Source organism: Austrofundulus limnaeus, unplaced genomic scaffold (genome assembly GCF_001266775.1).
Source record: "Austrofundulus limnaeus strain Quisiro unplaced genomic scaffold, Austrofundulus_limnaeus-1.0 Scaffold1789, whole genome shotgun sequence".
NCBI classification, from domain to species: Eukaryota; Metazoa; Chordata; class Actinopteri; order Cyprinodontiformes; family Rivulidae; genus Austrofundulus; species Austrofundulus limnaeus.
Window position 1 is genome coordinate 17,476 of NW_013954191.1, and position 14,059 is coordinate 31,534.

The window sequence follows — 14,059 nt, forward strand, 5'->3', positions numbered from 1 at the left end:
CCAGCTACAATGACAGACAACAAATATTACATTTATAGTATTACAACTAAAACCGTTTTTGATGGCGCCACCGCAGTTTGTCCTTCATGAGCCTTCGTAGACAAGATGGCGGTGCAAGATGGCGGCTGCCTGTAGTGGCGACCCGCGACCATGTAGATATAAACAGCTTTTTATAAGGTAAAATAATAAAACAAGGTCTTTGTCTGCAATGATTAGACATGTTTTTTATTATTGTCATTACTGATTATCTCAATTTCAGCTAAAAGAATTGACAAAATCCTACACACTGTGCCTTTAAATCATGAGAAGTTTGGTGCTGGGCAGCAAACGTTACCATGCTAAAACACATTTGTCATTTTTACGTTTAGATCAGAAGTTAGATATTTGGTGATAATTAGCAAATTTTAGCATGCTAATAGTGCCTTTATTTTGACCTTCCAGGACCCTCAGTGCATACTCCATCCAAAGCCACAAAACTGACTCTCATTGGTGCAGTTGCTTGATGAAGTTTCCCCAGGAGCTCTGCACTGTGTCTCGTGAGCTGTTTGTGKGCAAAAACAAACGTCCTGCAGCCACGTGACCAGGAAWCAACTGTTTGGCTTTGGATCAAGTACGCTGGACCCCTTGATGCTTTATATAAAGCAGAGGTCTTCAAACTGGTTCCTCATGACCCACTGTCCTGCATGTGTTTACCTGCTTCAGCACACCTGATTCAAATAATTACATCACCTACTCAGAATGTTATCAGGTTTATCAGAAGCTTGTCAGTGACTCAATCATTCAGGTGTGTTGAAGCAGGGAAACATCTGAAACATGCAGGATAGTGGGTCAGGAGGAACTGGGCTGAAGACTTCTGGTGTAAAGAGAATTGTGGTAATTAACAAATATTACACTGCAAAAAATGTCCACCTAACCAAGTTTTAAAATCTTATATCAGCCAAAAAATCTTTTTGATCTTGTTTTGAGACTGATTTACTAAATAAGAACTGATTGTGTAAGAATAATAATCTTGTTTTCAGGATGTGTAAGATTATTTGTCTTTGTCTGAAAATTTAACTCAAATTAAGTCAAAATATCTGCCAGTGGAGTAAGAACATTTTACTTGGTAAGACTTCTTGAAATACTTGATTTGATTCAATTTTTTCTTATTTCACGGTACACAACAACAAATGTACTGTATAACTACAACAAAAGCTATCAATGCTCATTTGTTAACTGGTGTGATATAACAAACAGATAGAGCTATGTGGCTCTAACAAGTGTGGATGAAGCTGAATCAAAAGCCTTCAGAATCAGGCTCACCATCATCTGTATCATTAAAAGTTTCTGGTATTCCTCCTCTGTAATAAAGGCATCAGAATCCCACTCAACAATCTCATCCTCTGTGTCTCACGAGCGCCCCCCTCTGGTGGGGAAACTTTTTTCAGGTAGACCAACTTTTACAGAACACAGGTAGACGGCAGCCCTTACAGCTGACCATGTGGTTGTTGTTGTTCCAGGAGCGGCCCGGTCACACATTAATATCATTAGTTCATTATGCAGGACTGCCTTTTTTTCTTTGTTTTAACATCAAGTCACCTGCTTGGATCTGTTACTATCTCGCTCAGAGGCACGAAGGAGTTTTAGAGGTAAAATYGTTTCAACTGCTTTTTACGATGGGGTTTCATTTCCGGACTCAAGGATTTTGTGAATGAGGCCGATATTTCAGTTAAAATACATCAGCAAAAATATTTATCCGAGTATAATACTACCCCCCAACTTTGTGCATGATTTTATGGATTAAATTTTACGTTTTATACTTGAATAAATTCGGTAATTTTAGTCAAATTTTCAGACTAACAAGACAAATAATCTTACACATTCTGAAAACAAGATGGTTATTCTTACACAATCAATTCTTGTTTAGTAAATCAGTCTCAAAACAAGATCAAAAAGAATTTTTGGCTGATATAAGACTTTAAAACTTGGTAAGATGGACAGTTTTTTCAGTGTAACTGTTTATCTCAACAAGTTAGTTGTAATCATGGAAGCATTGTTTTTATTCTGTTTTTATGGTAGCGTGACCAGTTTTGTATCACTTAGCCGTTGCCAGCTGAGAAGACCTTTGATCAAAAACTATGATGCCAACCAAACATTCAGCTGTCTCATTCTCTCCTGTTACTTTTGTAGAAAACAGAACTAAAAAGCCTCTTCAGGTCAACAATAATCTCCAGAGTCTATAAAACAGAATTTTTTTTAATCGTCTGTTATAGCTATACACTAGTAAAATGATAAATCCTCACTGAAAAACTCTTTAACATCAATAACTTATTTAACAATACACCTCTTCGTAATAGAATATTTTAATAATATTACAAAACTACTAGTATTCAAACAACAAAATAAAAAGCCAAAACTACGCAAGCTGCTTTAGCACCTTTAAAAAAACATCTTTACAGTCTTTAACCCACTTTTATCTGACTTCTACATAAACATACAACCACAATACCTCCCAAGCTCCAGTTATAAGAGCTGCACAGCAAATAAAGGCTGRATAATCCAATGACCTCCAGCAGTAATGTAGACCTCAGTGCTGTCCTTTTAAAAAAACAGTAGAAGTTTCACTTGAGCTAAGCTACTAAAAAAAGCTTTCTGAATGCACAAAGAGATAGCAATAACATAGCTGAGAGTCAGACTGTAGCTCTGGTTCTGTAGATGGTGAGCAGTCTCAACTCATCCCACACACTTTCACACATACTGTCACAAAAGTTGATTCATTCTCCGCTCAGGGGTTTGAATGGGTCGTGGTCAGACTCTGGCAAAAAGGAGGAATAAGCATGAAGGATAAAATAYACAGGACACTGTCAGAAAGTGTTTCTAACAAACCTCTTTACAAAAAATTTTTTTTAGACAGAATCTGACATTTTGGGCAAACTTTACATTCATAGTCTCCTGATGAATCTGCAGAACTTCACTACATTCTGCCTACAAAACTAATAAATGACTGTAACTTGAATAAAGACAATGGCGTTCCATTCTTGTTTTCTGCAATGCTGGACTCAAATGCAGATGAACATATTTTTTAAAATCTCAAAATATTTCTTTAGTTTCCTATGTCTCTCATAGATTTGATACAGTAGCATTTGAAATCCATCAGCTTGACATGAAAATACATTTTAAAGGTGGCAAAGCACCATCTGTGTGGACATTGTCCTGCTCGTGGTCAAATGTCCAAAGTTTATGCATGAAAGAAATATGGCTCAGGACTGAACGGTTGGCTGTCCAGAGAATGTGGTGGGCTCACTGGTTCTGAGGGGCAGGAGGGTGGGAGATCCTGGAGAGGTTTTCCTCAAAAACGCAGAGGAGAGTCTTTAGCACACGGAACTGGTCGGATCTGCCTCCCCCGGGGTGTAAAAATCCGGAATGGGTAGACCAGTGTGAAGTGTGACCTGAAGAAAAACATTAACCAAAAAAAGAAGTCAACCAAAGATGATGAGGACAATTGTGTCCTTTCACCAGCAGGTGGTGCTGTGGAACTACTTCCTTAACGACTGAAGCACTTTCCTCAGCAGAGAGACACAGGAGGAATAAAGCAGGCTATGTTCTGAGCATCAGCAATGTAATTTCTGTACCTGAACATTTCGGTTGAGGCTGATTGCGGGGTAATATGTGCCTTCCAGGCCTTCAAAGGCAACCGGACCCTGCTGCTCATCATTGATGAGGAAGATGAGGAGACCTCGTGTGAAGTCCAGCAACACCCCTATTGTAGATCCTTTAGTGATGCCACCRTCAGACCTGCACAGTAACACAATAAAAATGAAAAGGCCAAGCATTTCTTAAAGGAATGCATGTTGCCCGCTATACCCGACATGTCAGACTTTTCAACTAAAATCATGGATTTATAAATCAATATTATGTGTGACTTCATGCTAGATAGTAAGTAGCCTAAGTAAGCAAGTAAAGTTTTATTTATAAAGCACATTTCACAGAAATATATTCACAAGTTGTTGTACAATCATTAACAATGTAAAATGGTGGAAAGATAAAATGAAACAGAATAAAACATAATAAAACATAAGCAACGTAATGAAACATCAAATCAAGATTAAATTCTAAAATTGTAACTCTGACACACGGTCAATGCAGAGCGAAATATAYAAATAATACACAAAACATGGAGAATGGGGGAGAGAAAAATATGCCTGATGTTCAAYAATAGAAAAACACAGTTGGYRAGCGTTCACTATGGAGGTAGGTTGGCATTAATGGTGATTAATGGTTAGCTAAACACTTGAGTGAAAAAGTGGGTTTTTAGGAGTGACTTGAAGGAGACAATGTTATCACTGGAGCGCAGATTAACAGGGAGTTCATTCCGGAGCCTGGGGGCCACAGAGGAGAAGGACCGGTCACCACRGGTCTTTAAGCGAGTGAGGGGAACCATGAGGAGATGTTGATCCTGTGAGTGAAGGTCTCGTCTGGGGTTGTAAGGKGAAATGAGACTTTTAATGTAATCAGGTGCTTGGCCATGAAGAGCTCTGAAGGTGAGGACCAGGATTTTGAACCGGATTCTGAAATGAACCAGAAGCCAGTGAAGTTCTGCTAGGATCGGGGAGATGTGGGTGAATTTGGAGGTTCAGGTTAGGAGTCTTGATGCTGAGTTTTGGACAAGCTGAAGACGATTTAACTGTTTCTGGTTTAGACAGGTGAACAAGCTGTTACAATAATCTAAGCAGGTAGAAATGAAGGCATAAATTACCATTTCCAAGTCTGAAGTGGACAGCAGGGGCCGGAGTTTAGAGATGTTCTGAAGCTGAAAGTATCATGTAGAAACCAGGTTCTTTATGTGTTTATCTAGAGACAGATCTGAGTCAAGATTTACTTCCAGGTTGTTCACATTCTGCTGAACAGTTGAACTCAAAGAGCCGAGATGTTCTTTTATCTTAGGGATTTTATTTTCAGGGGCCAGGATCAGTGTCTCTGTCTTACTGAGGTTTAAAAGTAACAAGTTGTCAGACAGCCACTGGTCAACTTTAGTGACACATTTTAGAAGAGAGGTGAGCTTGTGGGTGGTGGAGTCATTAAAGGAGCAGTATAACTGCAGGTCATCTGCATAGAAGTGGTAGGAGATGTCTGGGAAATTTTTTGATGACCTCAGTCAGGGGGCGGATGTAGAGCAGGAATAGAATTGGGCCCAGGATGGAACCCTGTGGAACTCCGCAGGTGAGTTTGGCTGAGTCAGAGAATGATTGGCCTAATAAGACTGAGAAAGAGCGGTCTGAGAGGTATGATTTGAACCAAGTCTAACACCACCCCGGATATCCCTATGTCTTTCAGATTACGAAGGAGAATAGAGTGATCGACAGTGTCAAAGGCTGAAGAAAGGTCCAGTAAGAGGACAGAGTACATGCCTCTATCAGCAGACATTAGCAGATCATTTGATACATGAAGAAGGGCAGTCTCTGTAGAGTGAGATTTGTGAAAGCTATATTGAAAGTGGTAGAAAAGATTATTTACATCCAAGTATGATGTTAGTTGTACTGAAAMAATTTTCTCCAAGACCTTAGACAAAAATGTAGCCTCAGCTTTTCCTCGATAATTGCGAGGTTGGCCCACTTCACGCATGCACATTTATGATCATTTCTAACTACAAAATGGTCTATCAGCAGACTGAAATGACAGGAACTGGGTGAGTTTGGTTCTGGTGGTGTCAGAAAAATCACTGTGAGATTTTCTGCAGTCTGTTATCTCTAAATATATGTGTAGCTATATGTGATGAGAACAAGTTTCAGCTACTGCCACACCAAATTTGAGTCCACAAGTGAGGGATTATGGGTCCATTGTTATGGGCCATTTAGTCCTTATAAAAGCAGTGCAAAAGTTTGGTTCCCATTGCCGGCAGTAGGTCAGATCCCTTCATGGTGGGAGTTGGACTCGGCCAGGTCTGCCTGTTGTCACCAATTCTGTTCATAACTTTTATGGACAGTTTCTCAGTGCAACCAGGGCTCAGCCGGAGTCTGGTTCAGTGGCTTCAGGATCCCCTGTTCAGGATTCCCTGTAGGGGTCATCATGCCGTGACCATCAGCTCTAAATGGAGCAGTTCACAGCCCAGTGTGAAGCGGCTGGGATGAGGATCAGCACCTCCAAATCTGAGTCCATGGTCCTCAGCTAGAGAAGGGACGATTGCTTCCTCCGGATGAAAATGATGTTCTGTCTCAAGTGGAGGAGTTCAAGTATCTCGAGTTTTTGTTCACGAGTGAGCGAAGAATGAAGTATGAGAATGGCAGGTGAACGGTGCAGGGTCCATTGTTCCCTGGAGTCTGCGTCAGTCTGTTGTGGTGAATAGGGAGCTGAGATGTAAGGTGAAGATCTCTGTTTACGTTCCTACCACCTGCTTCGGATGTTATCATCCATTAAATTGACGTTATTAGCCATTATCAGTCCCATAGAATGACTTAAGACTGTCAGCTGGTTAGTATGAGGCATAAAGCCACTAAGGTTAGTTTTAGAGAAAATGACATGGGCTACGATAAAGTAGACCGGACTCCGGCAGTAGCAGATTGTTGCATTCCAACGTATATGGCACTGGTAACCCACTAGGGGGCACTGTCGGGATAGTCTGAAGCCATTCAATAGGATTGATAATCACTAATAACATCCATTTAATGGACTGATAACATCCGAACCGGCTGTTCCTACCCTCACATACTGTATGTATGGCCATGAACTCTGGGTGGGGACTTAAATAACAAGATCATGGATACAAAAGGTACATATGAGCTCAGATCCCCAGGAGAGGCTCGGAGAAGAGCTGCTGCTCTTCCACATCCAGAGGAACCAGTTGAGGTGGTTCATCTGTTAATGATGACCCCATGACACCACCCCATGGAGGTGCTCCAGGCATGGAGGAGATGCTGGAAAAGATCTAGGACATGTTGAAGAAACCATGTCTCTCAGCTGGTCTGGGAACACGGATTTTTCCAAGAAGAGCTGGAAGTGGTGGCTGTAGACAGAGATGTCTGGACCTCCCTGATCAATTCCAGAACAAGTGGAAGAAAAAGAATGGATAGATGGATGGACAGACAAACCAAAAGACAAGCACACTAGCTAAAACATTATTGCCCAACTTAAACAATAAAAAAAGATCTGACAAAATGAAGTGTCTATGCTTCTTCTTTTCTGACTTGTTTTTCTAAACTGAGGTTTTACTCTCTTATTTTTAACCCATTCTCACTCCCGACTCGTCAACATATTGACGCTTGGTCAGGGACCCTCTGCGTCCAGTTTTGACACGTCGGGTACCCCATGCGCGTCCATCCTTGCCGCCCGCGGCTTTTCTGGGTTGCGTCACTTAGGGGTCTTTGGGTTGGGGGTCTGAGGTTAATATGAGGGATCAGGGTTAATGGTTAATTTTAGGTACTTTGGTCAGGGATAGGCTGTATAGGGCTAATAGAGGTTAAATTTAGGGTCAGGGATGGTTAGTTTTGTGCATTTCCTACTCTTATAAAATATATAATGCGCTCGTCCTCCTCCGCCTCATCTCGTAAAGAAGTGACACGCGGGGAGTACCCGACGCATCCAAAGCTGGACGCAGACGATTACCTGACCAAGCGTCAATATGTTGACGAGTTGGGAGTGAGAATGGGTTGCTTATTTGTGACTAAAAATAAAGAATAAGCCCCTCCAACAGTCACCACGTTGACTCTCCTACCTGTTGGTGTGTGAGTTGTTGTGCATGAACCAGGAGCGGTTATTGTCCACGTACATGGCCCAGGCCTTGTCGTCCTTCCCCAGCATCACATCCTTCAGGACGTCGACACGTGCGACGCCGAAGGCCGGGTCGGGGTGGTTGTCGTAGCGATCTACTGTCATCTCCCAGTAATGGACGCCGCGGGAAAAGGCGGTGTTTCCCATCACCACCCGGTCGTCGTAGCTGCTGCACGACACCGTCAGGTTGTCGTTGGAGAAGACGATGTCGGGGTGAGCGGACACTGGGTCGAAGGTGAACCAGGCCACTGTGCGGCGCAGAGGGAGAAGAGCTGGGTGTTAATGATGTCACTGAAGGTGGGCGGGGCCTGTTCACAGGTGACATGATTCTGGATGAGGGGAAGTTACTGTAAAACATCTGGATGGAGGGCATGATAACAAACCACATGAAAGTCATCATCACTAATACATTATAGGTATTCATTCTTATACTTTATAACTTAAAGTAAATAACATCACTTATTAGTACTACACCTAATATATGTTAGATAGGAAAACTGAGTCAGACAGTCTGCAAATTTCAACAGGCTTAAACAGAACACCACATCTGTGACAATCAGGTGAGTAAACTGTTTAATAGAAGTAGACAAAGATCTATTTGAGATGCATTTTAAGCTATTTTCATTATTAAAGTTGTTKGTCTGTTAGCAAAATATCCCATGAACTATTGAACGTATTTATTGAAACCCACAAAAATGAATCACTGGTTGTAACTTTACAACTGGTTAACTGGTAGAGTAAACCCCATTCAAGATGGCCGCCACAGCAAATGAACCGTAGCAACTAGGAACATGGTGCTAACTCAGTCARGTGTTTGAGCAAATATCTGATGTTGTCATAAATGAGTCAAGATATCATGAATGACAGTATTTCTGAGGTTTAACCAAAACCTTTTTTCCTCACAATATGATCTCAGTTTAAAACTCTGACATGAAGGTGGTGGGCAATATGAATTTACTTTTTTATGATTAATTTCCTGCTTTTATTTATTGTGTGTTATTACTGTATTTTATTCTTGTATCATACTGCTTTTTAACATCATGGCCAGGGGACTACAGATGAAAAATAGCCATTTGGCTAATTCTGGCTTTTTTAGCTTATGAATTGTCAAGTTTTATTAAATTGCACTGTCCCCTTTTAAATAAATAAATACAAAAAATAAATACAAAAATACTAAAAGAGTGCAAGGCCTTTACTTGTGGCTAATTTTCAGTTTGCACGTTCTGAGTTTTTGTTTTGCTGCAAAAATGTTTCAATACATTTTGCTTAACTTGATCACTGTTGTACACAATAAACAATTTTTGAAGTTAGAAATGATCACAAATGCACGGGTCACAGTTCATTTTGGTCAAATCTGAGGTTGCTACATGAAAATGCTATTGGAATTATGCAAACACAACAAGCTCAATAATCACATTTAGATGTTTATAAAAAATCTCATCTACAAGCCAAAAGGGAAGTTTAAAGGGATCCCTGATTAGTTGTAACATTAGACTTTATTTGATAAAATTTATTTTAACTGTAAAATAAAGACTGTTTAGTTTTGTAAATTTTTAAAAATATATTTTAACAAGGAAGGAGCCATTTTATTTACACACAAAGCATTCTGGGTAAATGATGACGTGGATAGGTCCTCGGTGCGAGGCTGCTAGCGAGCTATATCCACCCTGAAGGTTAATCTTGGACAATATCTGATGATCGACTCTTTTAAATGAAACCAGAGAGCGTTGACAGAGAGGAGAAGGTAGAAATGACTCAGCCTGGAACTGAAAATATGGATGGAGGACAACAGAGCTGCTTCATGGAAGAAGAACCTCAGTTTATCCTGTTAGCCTTCATGCTAGCACCGATGCTATATTGCCTTATATGTATTAGCTCAGCGCTAGCGCAACAAACAAACAAGCTAAACTGAGGTCCTTCATCCATATTTTCAGTTGCAGGCTGAGTCATTTTTGTGTTCCCCTCTCTGTCATGTGGATGGAGGACCTCAGTGATGAGAGGAGAATGTGTAGTGCTGAGCTAATACATATATATGGTGATAGCATCGGGGCTAACGCTAAAGCTAACAGGCTAAGCTGAGGTTGTTCTTCCATGAAGCAGCTCTGTTGTCCTCCATCCATATTTTCAGTTACTGGCTGAGTCATTTCTACCTTCTCCTCTCTGTCAACGCTCTCTGGTTTCATTTAAAAGAGTCGATCATCAGATATTGTCCAAGATTAACCTTCAGGGTGGATATAGCTCGCTAGCAGCCTCGCACCGAGGACCTATCCACGTCATCATTTACCCAGAATGCTTTGTGTGGAAATAAAATGGCTCCTTCCTTGTTAAAATATATTTTTAAAAATTTACAAAACTAAACAGCCTACAGTATTTTTACAGTCATTATTTTACAGTTAAAATATATGTTTATTAAATAAAGTTTAATGTTACAACTAATCAGCAGACTGAAATGACAGGAACTGTGAGCTTGGTACTGGTAGTGTCAGAAAAATGCTCAAATGCTAAATTTGCAAATGTGTTTGACTCAGTTTTAGAAGTAAAACTCTTAGTGTTTAACATATCTACAGCTTATCTTCTCACAGACAGGTATGGGTGAGACACAGGTGGGCCTTTGTTGTTTTTCTGGGCTCCACTGGATCTGCTCCTCTACAGTGGTTACTACTCTTCCACATGCAGCACAAGTTTTATTACCTGCTTTGATTTCCCAGCAGAAATAAAGCAAAGAGAGTTAATCGAGGCGAGTATAAAATGTTAGCGATGTGGAGCCCACCGAGCAGCAAACTGCCCCCCTGCTGGTCTGAGTGATGAAACAAGCCTGGAGATTACCTGAGCCTATAGACTGAATGTCACATGGAGGGACTCCAGCTGAAATGTGACATGAAGGGGGAGAGAAGAAGAGAGGGACAAGGAGAGGGAGAGCAGAGGAAGAGAAGAAAGCAAAGCGATGCAGACGGTGGATGGCAAAGAGCAGATCTGATTTACGTCACAGGCCCAAATACAACTAAAGATCAGCTGAAACAACTTGGAATAAACAACAGAAACAAAGCTTGGTCAGTCCAAGAAAGGTGTGCTCTTCTCTCGTTACACAGAGGAAATAAAACGACAAAAACAAAGTCCAGCATGCTCAGAGTGAAGGCTGCATAAAACTGGAAGAGGAGCAGCTGAGATTAGTCCTCAGATGGACAGATTTCACTCTGCAGAACAGAATTTATCTAACAGGAGGGAGTTCTGAACAAAGACCTACTGCTGCTGGACTCCAAGGATTAAAGACTAAAATCTGAACTAAATCATATAAATCACTCTGTTTTTTCTGTAGCATGAAACAAGAAAAACAACTACGTGAATGCTGAGTTAGCACTTTTCTGATTGTAGTCTTTAAGAACAGTTTTTTATTTTAGCTATTGTTTTGGTGATTTTATCTTTAAGCTACAGTTTTGCAAATTGTTTCAATTACACAAACTTTTTTTCAGCCTCATAAACAGAAGTCAGGGTTCTTGTTGCATTCATTTATTTGAAATCTTACTGAGTAAAAAACCTTTTAATCCAGGTTTAAAGGCTTTAGACCAGGGGTCTGCAACTGCGGCTCTGGGGCCACATGTGGATCTTTGGTCCCTCTGCAGTGGCTCTTTGAAAATGTGACCAAACATAACAGCATACTTTTTTTTTGTTGTTGTTTTTTATACTCACAACAGAATTCAATTTGTATGCAAATATGTGATCAATACTACTAATACAAAAAGTAAAACATGTTAGCTCATGCTAGCCTGTTGTTTTTTGTATAACTAACAGCTAGCCTGTTGTTTACTTAAATGTTAATGAAATTCGGTATAAACTACATACGGTATTTTTCTTGTTTACATGAATATGGTGTTTTAATTTGTCCTGATATGTATAATAATAAATAATATAATAAAAATAATATTTTTTTTGTTTTATAACGTCCCCTCCACTGACCGTAAAGGTACCTGGAAAGGCCTTGAAAAGGCCCATGGACCACCAGTTTATAATCACAGTTGTAGCTTGTTTTGTGGCTCTGGACACATTTTATCAGTGAGACAAGAAGCACAATTGGCTCTTGTGGTAAAGGTTGCAGACCCCTGCTTTAGACCATCAGCAAAAATATTTAGTTTTTTTTTTTTGAGTAAATTAAGAATTTATTCACAGTAAAATGAAGGAAGACAAGTTTTTTGGCTGTAAGTGCTAAGATAAATTATAATGTTTTTACCTCAGTGTGCTACCCCTGGATGGATTTTAATTAAATTAATTCTAGACCCCGACAATTTCACTGATATAACATTTAATGGTACAAAAACATTTGCATTTTGTTTTGAAGTGAATCTTTTGTACCAATGGTTTTGTATTGTGGGAACGTGTGCAGACTAAAGCTCATAAATTTATTACGACTCTACTTTGAAAAGAAGTGTTACCGAGTCCAGCTGAGTCCAGTCTGTAAAAAAAAACCCACTCCTGACTCTGTTTTCTTGAAACTTGGCCCCTTCTGAATTCAGACTTTGTTAAAACAAATTCAAACTTAGAATCAAATGATTAAACTCTACTCATGGATCGATTCACCCAGAATTATTGAAATTAATTGCAGTTTTTTACTTATGCAAATACTTAATTTAACTGAAACACTTGGTCCATTTGTACGGGAAATTCATTGAGATTGTAAAATAAAATAAATATTCAATTTATTATGATTTAAAAAGAAAACTAAATGAACTGCAATTAATCATTCAATTCCTTTACAGAGGTTTCATCCACTCATCATGAACGTATTTTTATTCCCAGGGTAAAATTATTATAAAACCAATCAAATTAATTGTTTTTGTTTTAAGGTAAAATTTAATGTATTTTCTTTGTTCCATTCAGGATCAAATTATACATACTGTATAAGTGTAACTGACACCCCTGTGAAAGCATAACTGTGCGACAAGCTGATGGTGATTGTCGATGTCATCCTAACACATTTGGACTTCATGGTTATTAATGAAGCATGACGTGTGGCTCTTTCACATTATTTATTGTTTTTATTTTATGTCAGCTTATATTGTATTTGTTTTACTGTTTGTTTTTATGTAATGGTGTGTTTCATATTATATTTTAATATTTATTATTTTTGTGTGTAGCACTAGAGCCAGTGGCAGTTTTTAACTATGCAGTTGAAAGACTTCATGCTTCATGCTACATTTTCAAAGCACACGTATTTAAAAAAAACCCTAAATAAAAAAAAAATAAATAAATAAACTAGAAGTGCAAAGCAGTTATGACCGGGGTCCAAGCCCATTTATGCATATCAACTTTGGCTCATGTCGTTTCCAGCATCCTGTCAACATTGTGTACCACAGATTATTAGCACAATGGGGAGCTTTTATAAGGTCTATTTGACTGCCTTGTGTCACAGCATCTTTTGAGTTCATCATCCATGGGTGTGCCTATAAGTGGTTGTCATTAATTCAGTGTTGGCCAAAAGTGTACTCCATTTTGAGTTCCAACCGTGCTTTTGGATCTCTCAGTCAGCTGTGGTTCCAGACAAGTCAAGCTACATTCCCCTCCAAAAGTATTAGAACAGCAAATCAAATTATCTTGTTTTTGTTGTACACTGAAGACATTTGGTTTAAGATCAAAAGATGAGCATGAAACAAAAGTTCTGAATGTCAGCTTTTATTTCCTGTATTTACATGTAGATGTGTTAAACAACTTAGGATGTATGGATTGTTGTATGTAATGTATGTATGTAATGTTGTAATGTATGGATTTGTTTGTGCATTCAGGGATAATTAGACTCAATGTGGATCAATCCAAAACAAAATTCAGCTCATATAAACTTATAAAAGATCTGAATCAAAAAGACGTTTATATCCAGGATGAGTGGTTAGAAACATCTAACTGAAACTGTACATCTTAAGTTAAACATTTAATAACTTAACAACTGTAACAATATTTATTTTACTTAAAGACAAGCTGAGAGAGAAGAGGAGATGAAGCTTAACGTACCCTCAGAGGTCTGCATGATCAGGGTCTTGCTGTACTGGCCCACTCCACTGGCATTAAAGGCTTTCACTCTGGACTTATAAGTGCTGTTGAAGTGGAGTCCATCTACTGTGCAGATGGTCTCCGGTCCCACGTACACTTCCTGTAAGGACACACAGTACTTCCKGTAAGGACACTCAGCACTTCCTGTAATAACACTCAGCACTTCCTGTAAGGACACTCAGCACTTCCTGTAATGACACACAGCACTTCCTGTAATGACACAGCACTTCCTGTAAGGACACACAGCACTTCCTGTAAGGACACACAGCACTTCCTGTAT

At 39.4% G+C, this 14,059-nt stretch overlaps 1 protein-coding gene across 1 annotated transcript in view; it reads right to left on the minus strand.

Moving 5' to 3' along the window:
• Nucleotides 1-2,217: 2,217 nt before the first annotated feature.
• Nucleotides 2,218-14,059, minus strand: part of LOC106536365 (E3 ubiquitin-protein ligase TRIM9) — a gene marked incomplete at its 5' end in the record, with an annotated part of 30,356 nt that continues 18,514 nt past the window's right edge. Inside the window, 5 exon segments of the mRNA XM_014033623.1 lie at nt 2,218-3,428; nt 3,612-3,774; nt 7,688-7,991; nt 10,570-10,608; nt 13,741-13,879. Of these exon segments, the coding sequence (XP_013889077.1) occupies nt 3,351-3,428; nt 3,612-3,774; nt 7,688-7,991; nt 10,570-10,608; nt 13,741-13,879 (723 nt within the window).